Source organism: Sceloporus undulatus, chromosome 1 (genome assembly GCF_019175285.1).
Source record: "Sceloporus undulatus isolate JIND9_A2432 ecotype Alabama chromosome 1, SceUnd_v1.1, whole genome shotgun sequence".
NCBI lineage: Eukaryota > Metazoa > Chordata > Lepidosauria > Squamata > Phrynosomatidae > Sceloporus > Sceloporus undulatus.
Genome location: NC_056522.1, coordinates 373,920,243 through 373,942,508, shown reverse-complemented (window position 1 = coordinate 373,942,508; position 22,266 = coordinate 373,920,243). Strand labels below are relative to the sequence as shown.

General features: G+C 41.8%; 1 protein-coding gene across 1 annotated transcript in view; it reads right to left on the bottom strand.

Annotated features, from left to right (window-relative positions):
* The window catches only part of KTN1 (kinectin 1), a 257,646-nt gene that overhangs the window by 200,577 nt on the left and 34,803 nt on the right, over positions 1 to 22,266 (bottom strand). Inside the window, 10 exon segments of the mRNA XM_042446464.1 lie at positions 399 to 467; positions 646 to 736; positions 3,652 to 3,689; positions 6,344 to 6,412; positions 7,720 to 7,810; positions 8,192 to 8,226; positions 12,683 to 12,751; positions 13,146 to 13,236; positions 13,379 to 13,416; positions 16,097 to 16,165. Coding sequence (XP_042302398.1) covers positions 399 to 467; positions 646 to 736; positions 3,652 to 3,689; positions 6,344 to 6,412; positions 7,720 to 7,810; positions 8,192 to 8,226; positions 12,683 to 12,751; positions 13,146 to 13,236; positions 13,379 to 13,416; positions 16,097 to 16,165 — 660 coding nt within the window.

Genomic DNA, 22,266 nt, shown 5'->3' with positions numbered 1-22,266 from the left:
CTTCCTGACAATAAGAGCTGTTTGATAGTGGAGCACACTCCCTTGGAGAGCGGTGGAGGCTCCTTCTATGGAAGTCTTTAAACAGAGGCTGGATGGCCATCTGACAGGGTGTTTTGACTGTGAGTTCCTGCACAGCAGGGACTGGATGTCTCTTGCAATCTCTTCCAACTCTGATTCTATGGTTACATTTATTTTAAATGAAAAGGCTACTATAATCCTAGGGGTTCTACTCAATTGCAATGGATGGAAAAGCCAAGCTTCTCTTGCCCTAAGTGGTCGTCACCCCCCTGGCCACAACTGGATGGGAAAGGAGCAGCACGCACCACAGGGAGAGAAATTCTGCAAGCAAAAGGCCCATTGAAAGCTTCCTCCCAGCTGCTGACTCAATCCCACTTTACCTGTGTGTCTTTCTCAAGCTTGGCCTTTCCTACTTCTTCCTTCAGAGCCTCTATTTCCTGTGTCAAAGCCTTTTCAATGACAAAACAGACAACATTGGGAAATGGAGACAAACACATCACACAAAATGAAAAGAATGGTACAAAAACAAGTGATTACTACTAAAAACAACGCTATGCAGGAACAAACATACACAAGTTAATGGCACACAATGTGGGAAAGTGACATGCGACAGGTCTTTGCACTTACCATGACAGTTTTTTCCTTGGTAGCAACTTTAAGAACCTCAGCCTGAAGCAACTCCTCCACAGATTTGATCTTTCCATCCTTTTCGCTGATTCTTTTGGAGAGAAAGGGGGAAACAGTTCAAAGATTAAGAGATTGTGTAGTTACAGAATTCCTTTTCGTGCTCTTTACTCTGTATTTCATATTTGCTGTACTATTTGTTGGTTTTGGCTTTTAATGGTCTGGTTTTTTTTTATTATTTCTAATTTGACTGTAAATTTAATTACACTTTTTAAATTTTTGTGTGATAAGAATTTTAAAGCTGTATCACTTTTAACCTTTGTTAAGCTGCCTTAAGTCCCAGACTAGTAAATGAGCAGGGCATAGATACATACATATATAAAATTTCAGCACTCAAAACCTCAGAAGGGGATGTGTGGTCACTCACACTCTAACTGCATTTGGAGTTTAGAAATGGTTTAGAAAATCAAGAAATATAATTTTAAAAGAGTCTACAGAGGATGCATCATACCTACAGAATCAATTTTCTGTACCTAAATATAAGTAAATGAATTCACAAGGATTGATAATATCCATGAAATAGCTGAGCATGCTTTGCTAATAAATAAGATATTGTTGTAAGTAGAGATATTCATGGATATCTCCATCTGAAAAACAATTTCTCTTCTTTCGCATCTCCTTCTCTTATGTACAGTGGATACAGCACTGAACCATAGTTAAGCATTCTGAGAAAGAAAGAAAACATCTAGCCTCTTCCCAGGTTTCTGCAACCTCTCATCGTACCTCACTCTCCTAAAACTGGATTGATTTTAGATTAGCCACAATTTGCAGTTACATCCAAACACAAAGAAGCCATAGTTATTCTTAATTATCATTAGGGAAACAGGCTGTCTTCAAGCCATAGCTGGCGAAGCTGGCTTACTTTCACTAACTGTGATTATGACCAATCATCATTCATATGATAAACAGAAGTATGCCTCCCAGCCAGACTGAAGGGAGGAGTGAGGAAGGCTAAATTCCTTCTTGTATTGCTAAACAAGGTGCATCTCCAAGCCATAGAGCTTCTCATAGTCCCACCACCTTCACAGGCATGTTTGGTGGCCTTCTCTGGGCTGCTCCTAGACTCTGGAAATCCATCTCTAGGGAGGATAGCCTGGCTCCCTCCTTACTGTCCTTTTGGCAGCAGGTGAATATCTTCCCATTGCAATGGGAATTTAAGAACAGACTGTTTTACCTGTAAGGATTTTCAGTTTTAGTGTGCTGTACCATTCTATGCCCTAAATATCCAAAAGGCACCAGATCTAAACAGGGTCAGTTCTGGTTCGTACAGTGGGCCCTCCAAAGTTCCTGGGGTTAGGGGCACAGGACTCCCGTGAAAGTGGAGGGAAACCCACAAATAAAACAACTACTGAATTTTACCTGAGAGAACACCTCTCTAAGAATCTTTAGGTCTTCCATCACAACTCTAGGGCCACCATCTGGCAGAGGTTGACCACAGAATTGCACTGGAGGACATAAAAATGCCTAGAGAAGGTCCTCTAATGCAAGGGTTCTCAAACTTCGGATCTCCAGATGTTTTGGACATCAGCTCCCAAAATCCCAGATCATTGGCCAAGCTGTCAGGGAGGGCATTATGAGGTAGGAAGGAAATTTGCATGTGGATGGTGATTGGCTGAGGGACAAAGAGGAAGGAGGAGCCTTTATGGGGCTCTGGAAGTCTATTCAGATTGACTATAGAATGCAGAGGTAGGAAGAAAATTTGCATGTGTGCGATGACTGGCTGAGGCTTCTGGGAGATGAAGTCCAAAACATCTGGAGGGCCGGAGTTTGAGGACCCCTACTCTAATGTGACTCTACAGATAACGTCTGACAGAGTTGCACTGGAGGACCTAGAAATCCTAGAGATAACATATTAATCAAATTCACAAATAATCAAATCCATAGAAGTCACAGCTGCAAATGAAGAGAGCCAATTGTACTTGGATGGGAGACTGCCAACAACTACCACGTGATGTGGCCAAATTTCAGAAGAAGGAACTCTGAGTGTCCCTTGCCTAAGAAAACCCTTAGGAAGTTTCATGGGGTCACCATAGGTTGACAGGCAACTTGAAGGCAAATATACACACACTATTATTCTAATGTTTTAAATAATTTATGTTTTAAATAATATTATTCTATGGTTTTAATGTTTTAAATAAATAAATACTGTTTTACTCATGATTTTTTAAAATTGTTTTAGCTACCTGTGGATTTCTTTGCATATTTTTTTATCTATAAATGGTCTTGAGTCTCCAACTCAAGGGGAGATACTGTATATAGTGACTAAGTGATGGATCGCCAGTGGATATATATAGTGACTAAGTGATGGATAGCCAATGTTGCTAAAGTGGGGAATACTGGGGTGCTGCAGTCCAGCAACATCTGGAGGGACTCACTTTTGCCACCCCTGCATTATACAATGGTTTAATGCTGCATATGAAAACAGGCAATGCATGTCCAGCTCTATCTGACCTGAGACTCTGAAAGGCAATCCAAATATTCTGAATCCACTGCAAGCAATCAAGATTCATTCAGTACAACCTGACAAGCAATTAAACTATGTGAAATGCATGGAGAAATATGAGAAGGTACTGCTTTCTTTTACTCAACCTAAAAGATGAAGTAAACCAACAACACCAGTGGTAAAATACAAGATTAAAACCATCTTTAATCACTTATCAAAGACGCCACAGATGTTGGCGAAACGTCATGAATAAACTCTTATAAAGCATGGCCACTACTTATCAAACTGCTAGGATTTAGAGGATCCATGTACAAGATTATCAGTTTTTTTTTGATGAGTTAGGTACACCAAATGTATTATTTATCTCCAATCCCCCAAAACCTATTCCACACAAAAAATTTGAAATTCAAATGCTTCTTCTTAAGGTTACCAATCAAGGTTTCAAAGCTAACAAAAAAGTAAAAGCAAAGATTATGTTAAAACTGAAGAAGAATACAGCTACTTACACTTTTTGCAACTCTTCAACCAAAGATGCAAAGGAAACCTTGGGGAGGCACAAAGGAAAGAGAACACTGAGATTCAGAGGGGAAAACAAGTCAGTTTAAGTGAATGCTTCAAATTTCTTTATTCCTCAGTTCTCTGTCTTTCCCTACACACAAATTTCCCCAGGTTTCATAGCTTATTGGCAGGGAGAGGGGAATTCTGGGAAATGCAGTAACTTTTGCCATAAAATCTCACCAATACAATGTTGCCTTCCTACCCATGCTTCCTACAAGTATGCTACCTTTTGAATGAAATGCCTGACTTAGCATTGATGCCACCAAATTAGTTTACTGAAGGATGCATGCCCACAAGCTAAGTTTGTCCCGGTTGCTAGATCAGACTAAACAGCAACCTCTTCATCATGTCTAATTTGTAGCATGATTTCATTCTGTTAAATGTAAACTTGAGGCATAAGGCTATCATCACAGGACTCCAGAGAGAGATGGCCAGATGTATGATGGACTCATCACAAACTCTGTTTCCACTCCTCTGTGACACCAGAAACTATTGCACCTCAAGTCACCATATTGAAGGCTGTGAACCTAACTGTCTTTTAGCATAACTTGCCTGATGGGATCAGCTCAACACTTGTGAGGCGGCTCAGGACTGAGTATATATTTTTCACTGGGTCAAGCTAGCTAATAGCTCTGGAAGCCTGCATCTTCTCCAGCTTGTAGTTCAGCTCACAGAGTTTATCCAGAGATACTGGCTCAGCAAACAAGCCTGCTTCTCTGCTTGAGTTTCTCTTTCTTCTCAACTGGATTTAAAGGTGGATGTGGATCTGCACGTAATGCAAAACAGCAAATGGGAAATGCCTGGAACTGATCGGCAGGCACATTTTGCAGGGAAACGTTGGGAGATGAGAGAATTTACTGAAGGGAATCTGTGTGATTTATGAAATCTACTCCTTGAATTGGTTTCTGCCTTGCAAGAGTCCAGTGTCTTCATCTATGGTCAGATGGAAATTACTTCAGGTGGCTTATTAATAAAAGTTAATAAAAACTAGGCACATGAGTAGGCTCCAGTGCAACAATTTGGAGATGGTGCTCACAAAAATTAGCAATGGCTATTTTCCAAAATGAGAAAAATGTGCCTCTTGCTTTGAGTTGCAAGTGGGGACCAAAATATGCTACCGAACCTAGCATAGATAGCATCAACCCTCTCTAGTTTTGCTAATTATGGCTATAGATTAGAACATTTATCAATTATATTTTTGGATCAAATTAAGACTGCAGCAGTATTTGCATTATATATTGATGTACAGGTTACATAAAAGAGCTAGCTTATTACATAAATGAATGGCTGTATGTCATCTATCTAATTGTAGAAGTAGGCACTTATCCTCTGCAATCCTCTCTTTGTAGCATCCTTTTGTTTACATGGCATAAGGCATTATGTTAGTAGCAGACAATCATGAATCTCAATTTTGGTTTTGCTCAGGTTTTTATTTTCTCAGCCTCAATTTGTTTTACTCTCTTTCTGCATCAATTTACATTAAAACAAAAACAAAAACAAATCAGCACAAAAATCCATGTGTTGCTTATATATTGATTTTTGTACATGTTTTTGTCCAATAATACACAACAATTTCCCTTAACAAAATGCATTTTGGTCATAAGCATAAGCATTTTATATATACACTTTCATATAACGTACACATTTTTCTAAGTGCATTTTTGGTTTGGGAAGTGCAAAGTTTGCATTAAAATGCAGATCAAACACATTTATGTTCATTTCTTATTAGGCGGCTGCAGCAATATCTGCCACCAGAGCTAACCTTTCAAGTCCCTAATTCTTTGTATCTTTATGAAGATACAATGTAAAACTATATACACAACATATTATAGGCACTATACCTTGGTTAGTGAAGTAGGTGTGTTACTGGATATTACTTTTCTAAAAGAAATTTTGCTCTCAGTAGCAGAAACAACACAAGAAGAAAAAGGATAGGTTTCTATACCACAAAAAATGGTTCTTACACCATAACCAGACAGTTTGGCCTTGCATAAGGAGACAAAAACATTTACTGACTTGTAGGGAATATGTGAAAGTTCCTTCCAAAATGCATTCTAGGGGTGACAGATTTTCTTTTGGCCAAAGTTATAGATCTACGCTTTTTAAAAATGCTTTCTGGTTTGCTGCTGTCTCTCTTTTGCTGTTCATGCATACTCAGTAGGAGAATCTGGAGGCAGCCACTGTTTACCTTGTCTTGTGTGGGTAGGCACACCCAGCTACAGTAGAATCAGCCAGAGAAGAATCCCTTTTCCAAATCAAGCTTTCTTGGACTGTTTACTGCGGATACACTACTGCCACCTGATACTGAAAGTCTGTATTTCTCCAGCCCTCCCTTCACCACCCAACCAATACCAATACAACTAAAAAAAGATACGTATAGCTAGACAGAGGACAAATAATAAAAAGGGAACTAGGCAAATATACAAAGACTTTGTAAAAAAAAAAAGCAGCTTCTTTGTCAGAGGTTTTGTTAAGTGAGGTGTGACTCTACAGCTGAAAAGTTGTGTCAATTGAGTTAACAAATATAATAGTAACTTTATAATGCAAGAATCAAATATTTCTGCTCATTCCGTCAGCTGGAATATATGATTCTAGTGACCAATCTGGTGACTGTTCTTTAAAATAAAATTCACGGCATACCTGTTCTGTCTGCACCCTCTGCAGACTTTCAACTTCATTTTTCAAGGATGTGTTTTCTGTTCTCAGTGCCTTTAAAAAACACAGAGTTTTTAAAGTGTTTTAAATTATACCAATTGCCACAGAAAGGAAAATAATCCAAAACACACTGCAGAAATAATCTAGTTTGAGACTGCTTTAATTGCCCTGGCTCAGTGCTTTGGAATTCTGGGAACCGTAGTTTTGTGAGACGTTTAGCCTTCTCTATCAGAGAGCTATGGTGCCACAATAAACTATAATTCCCTGGATTCTCTAGCATGGAGACAGGCCAGTTAAAGCGATCTCAAACTGGATTATTTCTGCAGTGTGTTTTGAACCTGTGAATATTTTGAACTCTGCCAAAACAATGTTTTCTTGCTTCTAATCAATATAACAGCACTGTTTGTTCCTAAACATACTTAACACTCTATTCTTACATAGACTACTTCATATAACATACTGGAGTAAAGCCACTTAGTCCTATTCAGAACAGACCCATTAAAATGGATGCTATTAGTATAACTAACTAAAAGTCTGTTAATTTCAACGGGTCTGCTAAAAATAGGGCTAAATGGCATGGATACTCAGAAATTAAACACAGGTATACTCCAATGAATTATAAAGAGCTCCTGTGTGCACAATACTTAAAAGGTGGCTTTCCCTTCTAAACCCTATAAAAGCAGTGCCTAGACATGCACATAACTTTGTAAGAAAAATATCACTTTGACATGGGTGGACCCCTCCATGTTACATTTGTATTTTATAAGCTGATTTCTCCACGGCATCACTTCCGGCCTTTTTGAATGTCTGGGTGGGAAAACAGCAGTGCTAATGGCTCTCAGAGAAGTGATGAGAAAGTAGAGGTGGTCAGTGCTCCTTTTAGGTTCTCCCAGGAAAGACTAAGGCTCTAACCTTTCTACTCAGAGAAAGGGATGGTTCCTTTTTTTTGATACGAATTAATATAGTATCCCAACTCTTGCCTTCACATCTTTTTTGACATGTACATGTTTTCTTAATTATGCCCATGCTTTGTCATCTCCTTGACACATCAGATAGCCTCCATTTACTGTAGCTCCCTCCTCACCCATCCAGCCTTTAGGGTGAACACAAAGTTATGTCTGCCGGAATTTTGTTAAGTTCTTTGCCATCATTTTCCTTTGCTTTGTTCTTTACGCCCTGTGTTACATGCTCCTAGGTTTTACCCTCAACTTATCCACAGATCATATCAAAATCCACAATTTGGCCCCAAAACGTACTCTCAACTTATACATGAAGTCAACACAACTATATATGGGAGCTGTAATACCCCATTTTCATGTCATTCATAGGTGAAGTATGTGCCTCTCTTACAGATATTTTACCTTAAGCTCATCCTCCTTATTTGCCATTTCTATGAGCCCAGTTTCAAGGAGTTCTTCAACTGTCTTTATTTTGTCATCTTTTTCTGTAATGCTGGAAGAGGAAAAAATATGTGTAAAAACATGTCTTCATCTGAAACTCAGCTGTAGCTACAACCCCAAGTACACTAGCCTGGGACCAAGTATATCCTGTTGAAATTGCTGATGTTAGCTGTTGAGTAAACTTGCATACAACACTGTGAAACTCTACGAATCAAGTGTCTTCAAAGTCTCAGACAAATACCTGAAATCATTTTGACAGGAGATAGCAAAGATCAAAACTAGAACCCCTCCATGTCAAGCATATACTCTGTCACAAAGCCATGGTCCTATCCCAGAGTAGACTGAAAGTATCTTTTATTTAAAATTTAGAGAACTGCTTCTATTCCAAAAGCAATGAGAAGCCCATTTACTCCCCTGTTTGTCCATACCTTACCTTCTTTCCATTTGCTCCAACAATTCCTTATTAGCCTAAAGGGCAAGAGAGAGAGAATAGAACATAAATGTTAGCTTGCAACTTTAGTAAATAAGTCAACATCAGTGGATTTACTTATTTATTGCTTGCCTTTGTGTTAATAATCCAAAACCCAAATGCAAGAGCCACACTAGAGAGCCTAATGTATAAAACTGAAACTGAATATCCAAAAAGAACCTCTCCTCTTAATGGGGATACTAACAATCAAACATTAGGAAGAACCTCCTGACAATAAGAGCTGTTTGACAGTGGAATATGTAGCTCTGGTGGAGTCTCCTTCTTTGAGGGTTTTTAAACAGAGGCTGGATGGCCATCTGTCAGGGTTGCTTTGATTGTGTATTTCTGCATAGCAGAATGGGGCTGGACAGGATGGTCCTTGTGGTCTCTTCCAACTCTATGATTTGAGGAGGAGGAGGAGGAGGAGGAACCATAGCAGCAGCACTGTTAAATGAAAGTGAAACACTGCAGCTGTATCCACACCGTAGAAATAATGCAGTTTGACACCACTTTAATGGCCATGTTTCAATGCTATGGAACTCTGGGAACTGAAGTTTGTTGAGGCACCAGAGCTCTGCTTTATGTGAGGCTGAGAGAATGTGACTTGCCCAAGGTCTCCCAGCTGGTTTCCATGGTCGAGCTGGGAATCAAACCCTGGCCTCCAGAGCCCTAGTCCAATGCTCAAATCACTATGCCATGCTGGCTCTAAAAGCTGAATAATTACTTCTAATTGAATCATTTCACATGTTAGGACATAGGTTTATACAGTTCTTGAGAACCATTTAAAGAGGGAAGTGTTATGCAAAGCATAGCAGCTCCCTTGGCCTAACTGTTGAAAAACTTGTTCTGCAATACCTTCCTATCTCCTTTTTTTTAAAAACCACTACCACCATCTCTGTAAAAGCTTTTGCCATGTGCCTACAAGCTCATTCACACTCACTCTTCTTAGAATTCTTTTCCAACCTTCATTTAACAATTGTTAGTCTCACCAACAGCAGACTCTTTAAATCAATGGGATTTACACAGGTCATGGTTTACCAAGTTCCAACTGCCTCAACAAATTAACACTGACTGGGACTAACAACTGGATTCAGGCTCTCGTCTCCATCAAAGATGAACTACCTAAGGCTGAAGAAATATCCTCAACTTTCAGCAACATAAACCTGTCTCAAAAAAATACCTAGAAATTTTGGGCCATATTTTGTGTTGGTCTCCAACTACCAAGAGAGCAACTGGGGCATCCCTGACCAGTTGCACCACTGCTGGAACCTTTAAAAGATATTTATCCCCTAAAAAAGTTGGATTTCCCTCTTCTGGCTTATTTGATTATCTGTAATACTTGATCTTTGCTCCTCCTTTTACTTGTTTCAAAGGAAATGCCAGATTCAGTTCTTAGTGTGCCCCATTAAAACATGCCAGAGAGCAGGACTGAAAATTATCCCTGCCTGACAACTGAAAGGCTTTCAAAGTACAAAGAAAGGCTTTCAAAATACAGGGGAAACTAGTTTACTGCAGGATTATAACCTTATTTGCCACCACTACTTATGATGTGTGACTTCATGGCTGAAAGTTATACAAGTGGAGCCATGCTACTCTAAATCACCAGGACACTATGGGCTCTGTGGCACCTTGATCACATTGTGGAAAGGCGGGGTATAAATAAAGATTATTATTATTATTATTATTAAACTCTAACTACATATACCATAAGCTTCCACATGTGTCAAAAAGAGCTGACATTATTACATGCATTAGCAGAAATCTTGTACCCGAAGGAGGTGGCTATCTTAAGTGGCGCAAGGTAAAGTTAGAAAAGCCAAAAGCAACAACTGCTTCCATTCAGAATAGAAGGTGGCTGTATTTCTAGACATTGCCTGTTTCCAAAACACACATTTCTAGGTCAGGGTGTGTGAGATCAGAGGGGCTAATACCCTGCCATCTGGAGCATGCAGGAATACTGCAACCCCACAGGCCAGCCTCCATTCTGAGCCCTTCAGAGTCAAAAAATAATGGAACCCTTTCCCTTCCATTAGCCAAGCAAACCCACATACATGCACAAAAATACCTACAGAGCTAAGGCTTATCTCTCATAAGGAATTACTGGACTTCCTCGATCTCTCCAGCATGATTTGACACTTAACAGAAACACCTAGCGGTAGTTCTCACCATTGTGTCAAGGAAACTGCTCCTTTTAATAGCCAAATATTGTTCGCCAACTGGCATATTGTACTTTCAATGCTGCCACCAATGCCTCTCAAGCTGTCAGATGTACAAAAGAGTAAACATCTGGACATCTGGAAGCAAGGAAGAGCTTACTGAAATATGCTATTTGGGTTGCTCTGCCTGCTTGTCTTCTCAAATGATGGTGCTGTTTTTGCGGGTTACAAACACAATGATGTGCTGATTATGGAGTAGAAATATTGGCCAAGTGAAGGAAAAAGGAATGAGTAGGAGGTTTCATTTGATAGCTTTCCTACCCTTCTTATGATTGGAAGGAAAAGAAATTGGATATCACAAGTAACTCCCAAATGATGGATTTTTTCTAGCTGCATGCTTTCTAACCATATCCATGAAGACCACACACCTCTTTCCTATTAAGAAATTCTTGGGAGTCAGCATCATTACTGAAACTGTTCTAAACAGACAACAAAATACCAGTCCTAGATATAAAGGTGGAGAGCAAGAGCAAGTACAAACCTGGAAAGATGGAGCAGAATTGCCACCTCTTAGAAAAGCAGCGGACCATTGTGGCTCTCCAGATGTTTGGGGCTACAACTATACAGCCATCTCCCCACCACCATGAAATTCTGGTGAAAAGATCTCTTGTACCTTCAAGTCTATCTTTGAAGAGTATGTTTCCTAGGAACCTATGAAGCTATCTTATACCAAGACACACCACTGGTTTATCTAGTCCAGTGCTATCAACTTTAGTTGTATTTGTTTTAATTTTTTTTCAAGTTGTCTTGAGTGAGCCACCGTGGTGTAGTGTTGGACTACAGCTCTGGAGACCAGGGTAGGAATCCCTGCTTGGCCATGGAAAACCACTGGTGGCATTGGGCAAGTCATATCCTCTGAGCCTCAAAGGAAGGCAAAAAGTAAACCAGCTCTGAAAAAATCTTGCCAAGAAAACCCCATGATAGGTTGAGCTTATGGTCACCATAACACAGAAATGGTTTGAAGGCACATAACAACAACAAAGAAGTTGCCTTGAACATTGAACTGGGATATGAGCTATGCACCAGCACTAATTGGCAGCAGCCTAGAAGGATTTCAGGTAAGATTTTCTCCTACATTATTGGACATACCAAGGATTTAAAAAAAGCCATGTGCTCTACCCCTAAGCTACTGCCCTTTTCTTTAAAGACGTCCATTCTGATTCCCTAGAGGCATTAATTGGGAGGTATGAACTAGCTTAACTACTGTATATACTCATGTATAAGTCTAGAAATTTTAGTCAAAAATTTGAGTTCACTTATCCACAGGTCAATGTAAGTACTATACTTTAACTCTGATATAAAAAAGGAACCATCCCTTGTTAAAGGCAAGAATATAATCTGTTTTGGAAGCACTGCCCTCAGCTCTCTCACCTATCCAGTCTTTAGTGTGAACACAAAGTTATGCCTCCAGCAATCTTATATGTTCTTTTGCATCCTTTTCTTTTGCTTCATCCTTTATATCCTTTGTTACATGCCCCTAAGTGATTTGTCCATGAGTCATATAAAAATCCATAATTTTGGCCCCAAACCTGCCCTCAATTTATACATGAGGTCAACTTACAGTTGAGTAGATACGGTAATCAAATTTTGCCCACTTATGAAGAGAAATTGAGAATTATAATTCTTGACATTAGGCTTTGGAATTCTACATCCAGGTGCTGCCTAGCACTTCTCTCCTCATATGTGAGACTTTTTGTGCCTAGAGGCCAGAGGCCTGCATCAAGAATGCCCTTCTTCCTAGAAGTAATTGCTATTTTTTTAAAAATATATATTTTTTTCAAAAAAAGATTACAAAAATAAAAATAAAAAAATAAAAAGGGGGTGAAGGATATGCAAAGGATATGAACAAGAAAGGGCTAGGCATGTACATTAATGACTATATTTCAAAAAACATTTTCTTCAAATTGATGCCTATAAAACAAATATCCTTGCATATCTAAAGCAATAAGATCCTCTGGGCAATGAACAAGAGATGGTGCATGTTTTCTCTCTCAAACTTTGGAGTATAAGTCATTTTGCAACAGTAAAAGCATGCAACATCTACCTATACTGACCCATAGATAAATTCCCCACCATGGAAACACAACTGAAAAATTACTAAAGCAGTCCTGAAGCAATTAGAAGTAACAAGATGAGTATACTTTGCCAATTCACTTCCCTTAGACTATTTTCTAATACTCAAAACAGCTACATCCACTCAAACAAAGCTCTCTAAATAAGGAGATATCATCTGCCATACCTGTTCAGATAAGAGGGCCTGCAGCTTCTGCAGTTCCAAGTGCAAAGCTTTGTTTTGATCCTTTAGAACCTGGAATGAAATAATCAGACAGCCATGTCAAAATCAGAATTCCATACTCAAGGCACTGGCCATGCAGTTTTCGTCATTTAAGACTGAAGGAGACAACAAACGTCCCAAAGGCAACCTATGCGCCACCACCTATCTTCATGTGCGCTCATTTTAGTCCTTGTAGTCCCAAACTCCTTTGTGATTTAAAACAAAAAGAGCAGGCTCCCAGAAGCCTTTAAGAAGTAAAATTCACCATTTATAAATGTTCTCTCTTTTTCTAATTTGTATAATTTGAAATGCCCCCCCCCCCCCAATTACTATCAATATTGATGGTACGATGTACACTTCCTAGTTCCCACACCAAAGGGGACAGAAATGTCATCTGTGAGCAAGTCTGCTTTAAGTGCCATAGTACCTGAAGTTCGTCCTTTGCATTTGAAGCTTTGGCATGGTGTTCCTGAAGCTGTTCCTCCAAGGCTCTGATTTTTTCATCTCTGACATGAGTACTGAATTGCAGAGTAAAAGAAAAAGGTAAAAAACCTGCTTTGCCCTTACACACAAGGTGTTGAACCAGATCTGCCCGTCCCCCAACCAGAATATTAAGGCTCAAGAAACCATCCTTTCCCAATTGTGACTCTGTTTATTTACCTCTTCTGCATCCTCTCCAACTCATGTGCAGCAGCCGCCTAGACATAAAGAGGATTAGCTCTGTTTAGTAGTAAATTGCACTGCACAATGTTTCAGCAAACATCCAACATTAAAAACAAAAGTTGAGCCTACGGATTTTAGTCTCTTGCTATGTCTCCCTTTCTATGATGAGCAAAAGGAAAATGCACATTTTGTTTGTTTTGGGTTGGAGGGAAGGAACCAGCACATGCTCAGTGTCTCTTCAAAACAGTGTGTTCAGCTTCAATGCTTTGAAAGCATTCAGATCTTGGAAGGAAAGCACTTTATTTTAGATGATGAGTTAGAAATGGAAATGCTCAAGGCAACATGTCTGCCTGCCTGAACAGTGATGTATGTGACTTTGTGAAGGGTCTGAAAGCTAATACAAGAAAACCAAAGCCAGCTGCAAAAGAGAAATTGAGAGGGAGGAAGAAAGTTCTGTGTATTCAATTGTTTAAAGTCTATCTGAGGTTGGGGAAAACAATTCCATCACACTCATGTCATGAAAATGACTTCAAGCTGCAGTCTTGAAAAAGGGTGGGTTTGCCATTTGAGTCAGAGCAAGCCTTAGTAATCTGAGACACTGAGGAGGGGTGAACTGCCCCCTTTTAATCCATGGGGCACAGACCCTGCTGTCTCATCTAATTCTGCTAAATTTTCGCTGCAGCAACTCTCCTCCTGCTTTTACTTTAAAACAAGTCAAGTGGAAATGTCATGCCTAGTTTTAAAGCCACAACATACTTCTGGAACAGTTCTACTTCTGAGAGGTTGTGTTTCAGATTAAAAACCAAGGCAGAAACAAAATGGTATCTTTTAAAGTGGAAGTGCAGGTTTTTCTTTTTTTTTTAAATTTCATGTTATAGTGGGAAATTCAGTAAAATTTGGGGTTGAAGGTGGCAGGGGAACATTAAAGATTAGATAAACAGCCTCCCCTCTTCCACAATTGGAAAAAGGGGCTTCTGGATTGGAAGAAAGGTGTGAGCCAAGCTATCTGCTATTTTCAGAATTATATTCAATGCTAAGAATTGTGGGTGTACATAGCCAATTTTGAAGCACATATATTTATCGGTACAGTCTCTATAGCAACACCCCTAATAACATCCAAAAAAAGCATGGACCTATATCACTAGACCAGTTCAGTTAGTTCGCCACGAGCAGATGTTTCATAGCTGTTCACTGAAGTCTTAGCTACCAAGAACTCCACTTTACAACACGAATAGGTCTCAGCTATATAGGCATACCTCAATTAACAAAACCTCTGAAAAACAAGCTTTTTTTAAAGGTCTTATTGTGCCCCCTTTTTCCTTGCTCTCTGTCTAGCTAAAGGTTTTTCAGCAGCATTGGAATTGGAAAGATGATGAAGGAAGGCTGGAGAAAAGCAGATTTTTGGTGCCAGGTTTCAGCTGTATGTCTGCAGTAAACAGTGTAATAAAGCTTGAGCTTGGAAATAATGTGATCCTAATCTAACGGATCCTGTTGCAATTATGTGTCCCTACCTACAACAGGCAAGGTAAACAGCAGCTGCTTCTAGAATACGTGAGCAACGAAGGCATTAGCAGATAAGGCTGCCTCACCAGCTACCTTGGCATGTTGAAAAATCATTAACCTTTCAGTTTCACCACTAAAATGGAAGGCATAAGAAAAGTTGAGGTTTTTTTTGGGGGGGGTCATCTCTGGATGCATTTTGGAAGAAGCTTTCAAGTGGTCTCTAGAAGATTTAAAATGCATAATATTTACTTATGCAAGTCTTACCTGACCTGGCTGTTTCATTTCACATGTGCATAATGTTAGCTTTGAATAAAAAGTTTGCTGAAACATGTTGAACTGCTACTCTTTTTTGTCGTGCCCTTGTGCAGGAACTATCCCTATTCTCTCCAAGTTATTTCTGCCTCTGGTACCAAATATTCTGTTAAAGAAAGTACTTTGTTAACTGAGGTATACTTTTATATTATTAGTGGAAAAATTCAGCTATTCTTGAGGACTGTAGCTAAGCTCAGAGGGTGCAGAAAAGCTCAAGGCAGCAGCAGATGATGTCACCACTCCCGCTAATCAAAATATCCCATACCCTCCAACATTTCACAGATGAAAACTGAGACACGCAAGTTCAAGCAATGTCAGAGTGTGGTCATGTTGGCAAAAGTTATTAAAGGAGGAAGAACACACAAGCTGGGAATGACTGCAGCCATTTGTTTTTGCTTGAGCTTACTGGAAAGAGCAAGATTTCACCCCCCCTCTCTTCTCCCTCATGCTGAGTTAATGGAGTGTGAACTCAGTTTGCAGTAGCAGATGTAAGCTCAGGACAAAGAGGGAACATGAGAGGAGGAGAGAAAAACCAGGACATTTTAAAAGCAGCTGAAAAAGTGGGTCGACAGAAGATTAACTGGTACTGTCCCTGCCAAATCTGGACAGTTGGAGGATATGTCACCCTGTGAGCTCTAGCTTTATTACACTGCAGGATATATGCTAAACTCATTCAGGGGGATGCAGTTCTAACTGAGCATGTGTCAGTATTTTAGAGCGTGAGACATTACTATCATCAAGAAACACAGACCAATCCCCATCTCTTTCATTTTGGTCAGTTTTCTCTTCTGCCCGGCTATGCAAGATGGCTTTCCAAATTCCTTGCCACTAAGCACAGTTAACATTCAGAATTGTTAATGGAATGGCAGTATTTGCCAAAGTATAAAAACAAATGTTTACCTGCTCATTTGTGAGTGCCTGCAACTTTTGCACTTCTGCTTTCAGCGACATGTTAATGTTCTGCACAACCTAGAAAAGGGGAAAACAGGCACTTGTGAGTTACATTAAGGTCAGTGTCCTTATATTTTAATATGAAATTATAAGAATGCACAGAGGTGTCTATGAAGACTGAGCCAGAAGACTCGATGGTGGAAGTATTGACTTTGCAGTGAGTCGAGTCAACTGACTTGGACTTAAGTAGGACTCAAGTCGCTTAAATGACTTGAAAAGGCAAAAATTACACACCGACTCAGCTTGACTTGAGACCTGTATATTTTAGTGACTGACTTGCTGGTGCCATTCACTTCAAGCAGTAGGCAAGACCTGCCCCCAAAGTGTGGGGCGCATTTCTTGGAAGCGAACAGCAAATGTGTTGCAAATGTGCTTGAGGCGGAAGGGTATTTCTAAGGCTTCTGAAAGCTTCTCTGATATGCGTGGGGACAGGCTGCCAAGCAGACCTCAGCCCCCCACTCAAGCCCATTGCCTAAGGTGTTTGCTCTCTGCTCTCCCTCCCCCCCGAGAAACACATTCAGTTTTTTTTCCCTTGTTAAAATGAAAATGGCTCCCAGACTTGAGTCCGACTGAAAGTATCTTGCAAAGACTGGAGACGTACTTGACACTTTGAGTAAAAAACTTGACAACATCACTTTGGCTTTGCAGAAGGATTGGCTGTGAGAGTACAAGTGGGCTATGTTGCTGGAATCTATGAGAAATGAGGATGCAATTGCCTACTAGTTTTAGGATTCTGAAGCAGGCAGAAGACTGGTCAGATACTGACCTGATTGCATACTGGGCTAGAACGGGCAACGGGATACACACCTCACACTGCTAGTTTAGCCACACTCCAAATTTCAGCTTGTACCTACGCTAGGATAGAATTTTGCACAGTGAGAACAAAGTACCGCAGATTGGCATGAGACTCATGTTTGGTATCAGGAACTCTTGGGTTACTGTAACTGCCTCCAACCAAACACAGAGCTCCCTATTTTAAAAAGGCCTCATGTCCTCTAGAGGGCAATAGGAACAATTTCATTATGATTCACATCTCCCACCTGGTATGTTTTTTTTTGTCGCAGGAAGGCCAGAAATGATAAGAGGTCACTCTAGTTTTGAAACAAACAAAAAAAAGGGCCTCAGCGAACCTATCAAAGCCTGCTCACATGCATTCTACTGGGTAGGGGCTTTTTAAACATAAAACCCAACAATTGAGGGGAACTGTACAGGGCCCACATGTGGCCCATGACCGCACTTCCATTCTGCAGGAGAGGAAGTGGTAATCCTCGGGCAACAGAATGCAAGGAAAAATGTGAGATTGTGGCACACAATTGCATCCACACATATGCCTGTTTGTTTTATTGTTGTTAGCCACCTTTGAGTCAATATTGACTCATGGTAAGCCTATGATAAAAAAACATCTCCAAGACCCTATCCTCCACTGGTCTGTTGAGTCCTCTAAATTCACACCCGTGATCTCCCTAATGGAGGATGTGGACAAGATTCTTTGTAGTGTTAGGAAGACGACGTGCTCTCTCGATCCTTGCCCTCATGGCTGGCAGCTCAGGAGGGAGGTGGGTGACAGGAGATGTACGCCAGATTATTAATTCATCTTTCAGGGAAGGGCAGTTCATGAGTTTGAAAGTGGCCGTTGTAAAACTTTATTAAAAAGCCCTCCCTAGACCCCCCTAATCGGAATAATTATCGGCCTGTCTCGCGCTGCGTTTTTAGGGAAGGTGATTGAGAGGGCGGTTGCCTTAACAGCTCAAGGGATCTTGAGGAGACGGATTTTTCTGGACCCATTTCAAACCGGTTCCGGGCGGGCTAGGGAGTTGAGATTGCATGGTCGCCCTGGTCGATGATCACCGTCTGGGCATGGACAGGGCTATCGTGTCCCTATTAGTACTTTTGGACATCTCAGCAGCTTCGATACCATTGACCATGGTAATACTTCTGGAACGCCTGAGAGAGTTGGGTATCGGAGGCACTGCGCTCCGTGGTTCCGTTCCTACCTCGTGATATAGATTCCAGATGGGGCAGCTGGGGGCTGTCGCTCCGACAAGGGCCCTTACACTGGTAGCCCCAGGGAGCGATTTTGTCTCCCATGCTATTTAACATTTCATGAAGCCGCTGGGAGAGACATCCGGAGACATGGGGCGCAGTGTTACAGTACGCTGATGACACCCAAATATGCTTCTCTATGCCTCCGACTGATGCAGTGACCAGGGATGGCATCCCTCTAAACGCCTGTCGGAGTCGGTAATGGCTGGATGAGGAAAACAGACCAGCTTGAATCCAGAGAAAACGGAAGTACTCGTGATAGGTTCCCCAGGCCCGGGGATGGATATTTGTCCACCTGTCCTGAATGGGGGTCACACTCCCCTTGAAGGACTCAGTCCGCAGTTTGGGGTGCTTCTGGATCCGTCACTCCCACCTACATCTCAGGTGGATGCGACAGTCAGGAGCACCTGTTATCAGCTTCGGCTGATATGCCAGCTCGACCACCTGGGCCGGGGGGATCTTGAAAAGGTGGTACATGCTCGGGTAACCTCTCGCTTGGATTTCTGCAATGCGCGCTACATGGGGCAACCCTTGTACCAAACTCGGAAGTACAATTGGTTCAGAATATGGCAGCGAGGCTGGTCACTGGATGTTCCAGGACCAGCCATGTAACACCTATATTGAAGATCTACATTGGCTGCATTCGTTCCGGACGCAATACAAGGTGTTGGTAATGACCATAAGCCCTAAATGGCTGGCCCAGGGTACTTGGAGGACCGCCTTCCCCATACAGTCCCGCCCCACTCTCAGACGGGCGAAAAATATCTATTAAGAGTTCTCAAGGCAAGTTTGTGTCTTCGTCACAAAGGGCATTTTCCATCGTGGCCCCTCAGACCTGGAACTCTTTGCCCGACGAGCTCCGCTCAGCAACCTCTCTAAATCTTTTTAGGAAGAATCTGAAGACTTTTCTTTTCCGCAAGCCTTCCCCCATGTGGCCTTGATGTTATTCTCTCTCTCCCCTGTGCATTGTTGATCAATCCAGCTAATTTGTTATATAACTTTTTAATTGGTTGGATTGAATTATTGTATGGATTGTTTTTAGAATTTTTGTATTGTTTTTAAATGGTATGGGTGGCTTTTTTGTAGTGTTGGGCTATGGGTCGTCACTTTGTATTGGTTTGTTGGGGTTTTTGGAAACCGCGTGATCTGCAAGGATAGCGGTCTAGAATAAAATTTCATTCATTCATTCATTTATCTGGCAGGCAATCTTCCTCTCTTTCTACCTTTTCTAGCATATTGTATTTTCTGTACGTACAGGTACAGTTCGCAATTCTTCAGTGCTGAGAACTCATCATCAATAATGAAAGCTATTATGAGTCATGCGCATGTTAAGCTTTCAGTTTCAGCTACCTGAAAGCTAACCAAGGATGTGAACAAATGTACAGATATGAACTCATGGTCATTAAGACACAGAGGACTGTGAATCCAATTGCTCATGGACTGGCTTATCCATGCTGAAGGAGATAACGAAATGGAATAATAATAATAATAATAATAATAATAATAAATAATAATAATAATAATAATACGTTTATTCATAGACCGCTATTCCGCAATGATCAAGCGGTGTACAGTAAAAATTGCAATAGAATACAATACAAAATACATGGTGACAGTAAAGGAGGGAGGGGCCTTGTCCTTCAGGCTGTCCCTGATGTTGCTGGGTCTGCCTGACTCCCTCTGAGGCCAAGATGACAGTTACAAGAGGGAAAGGCTCTTCCTTCAGGCAGTCCCTGATAGTGCTGGGTCTGCCGATCGCTCCCTCGAGGCCAAGATGACAGTTACAAGAGGGAGGAGCCTCTTCCTTCAGGCAGTCCCTGATGTTGCTGGGTCTGCCTGATCGCCCTCTGAGGCAAGATGACAGTTACAAGAGGGAGGAGCCTCTTCCTCACACAGTCCCTGATGTTGCTGGGTCTGCCTATCGATCGCTCCCTCTGAGGCCAAGATGACAGTAACAAGAGGGAGGAGCCTCTTCCTTCAGGCAGTCCCTGATGGAACTGGGTCTGTCCTGATCGCTCCCTCTGTGGCCAAGAGAAGTAACAAGAGGGAGGAGCCTCTTCTTCCTTCAGGCAGTCCGGATGGAGCTGGGTCTGCCTGACGCTCCCTCTGTGGCCAAGATGACAGTAATAAGAGGGAGAGCCTCTCCTTCAGGCAGTCCCTGATGGAGCTGGGGTCGGCCTGATTGTCCCTCTCAGGCCAAGATGACAGTTACAAGAGGGAGGAGCCTCTTCCTTCAGGCAGTCCCTGAGGAGCTGGGTCTGCCTGATCGCTCCCTCTGGCCAAGATGACAGTACAAGAGGGAGGAGCCTCTTCCTTCAGGCAGCCCTGATGGAGCTGGGTCTGCCTGATGTCCCTCTCAGGCCAAGATGATAGTTACAAGAGGGAGGAGCCTCTTCCTTCAGGGCAGTCCCTGATGGAGCTGGGTCGCCTGATCGCTCCCTCGGAGGCCAAGATGACAGTAACAAGAGGGAGGAGCCTCTTCCTTCAGGCGTCCTGATGGAGCTGGGTCTGCCTGATCGCTCCCTCTGGCCAAGATGACAGTAACAAGAGGAGGAGCCTCTTTCCTTCAGGCAGCCCTGATGGAGCTGGGTCTGCCTGATCGCTCCCTCTGTGGCCAAGATGACAGTAACAAGAGGGAGGAGCCTCTTCCTCAGGCAGTCCTGATGGAGCTGGTCTGCCTGATTGTCCCTCTCAGGCCAAGATGACAGTTACAAGAGGGAGGAGCTCTTCCTTCAGGCAGTCCCTGAGTGAGCTGGGTCTGCCTGATCACTCCCTGAGGCCAAGATGATTGTACAAGAGGGAGGAGCCTCTTCCTTCTGGCAGTCCCATGGAGCTGGGTCGCCTGATCGTTCCCTCTGTGGCCAAGATGACAGTTACAAGAGGAGGAGCCTCTCTTCAGCAGTCCCTGATGGAGCTGGGTCCCTGAATCGCTCCCATCTGAGCAAATGAGACAGTTACACAAGAGGGAGGAGCCTCTTAATTCTGATTTGGTAGCTCCCTTGTATTAAGAGAGAGAGAGAAAGAAAAAATCCCCCAACAGGTGATCTGTAAGAGAACAAGTTGGGCTGAAAAAACATTTCTCCTTAAAGGCTGTTGTTGGGCTGTTTGCCTTGGGTTTTTTGTTTTTTTTTTAATACTGTGCAAGATTTGGGTTTTTAACCACAGGAAATATTCAGAAACTGCATGTCTGCATTCAGTCTGAAGTGCAAGATGCATGGAGTGTTGGCGAGAGGGGGGAAGGTAACTGGGTATGCATTCGATTCTACCACCAATATCTGCTATTATATGTACATGAGACTCAAGTGAGCAATAGGGAAAGACACAGAGACTGAAGGGAAACATGCTGTGAATTCAAACTGGTTTGTTTAACCCCTGTGAAATTCTGAAGAGAAGTAGGCTTTGAGCTGTCGGGTGACTGCTATTGGCTGCAATCCTGTACTCCTGCCTTCCTGTGCTTGCTCAGTGCTTCATGATAGCCTGCCCACAGTATGCTTGCAAATCTACAGACGGCCAACAATCCCAACCATCTCCCGTAAGAGTGTAAGAAAGGCTTTGACCCAGAATGTTACCCAGTTACCTTCCCCCTTCTCTGCAAACACTCCATGCATTTTGCATGGTTGTGACTCTTAAGAGAGAACGGGAGCAAGTACAGTTCAGAAGCAATTTTGAATAGCTGTGGAGATAAGCATAATCCTTCCAAAAGAGATGCTACAACTTCCCCATCCTGATTGTTATAAGCACAGCAGAAAGCATGGATCGGAAGCAGAACTTGCAAGAGAAGGAAATAACTTCCTGCTGAGGTCTGCAGCACTAAGAATGCAAAGAGAAAGGGGAAAGAGGCACAACACTTTCTCCCAAATCAGCTGCAGAATCATTGTTTGACAAGGGATGTGAGTGTGGGCGATGGGGAAATCTCTTGTGGAATGTGACCCATATACACAGTCGAAAAAGAAGAGATAATACGTAGCCCATTATATTAATCCCCAGTAACCAGGATTAAGTATATGCACTGATCCCACCCACTAAGATTAAAAATTCTGGTAATTACTCACTCTATCTTTTCATAGATAATACAG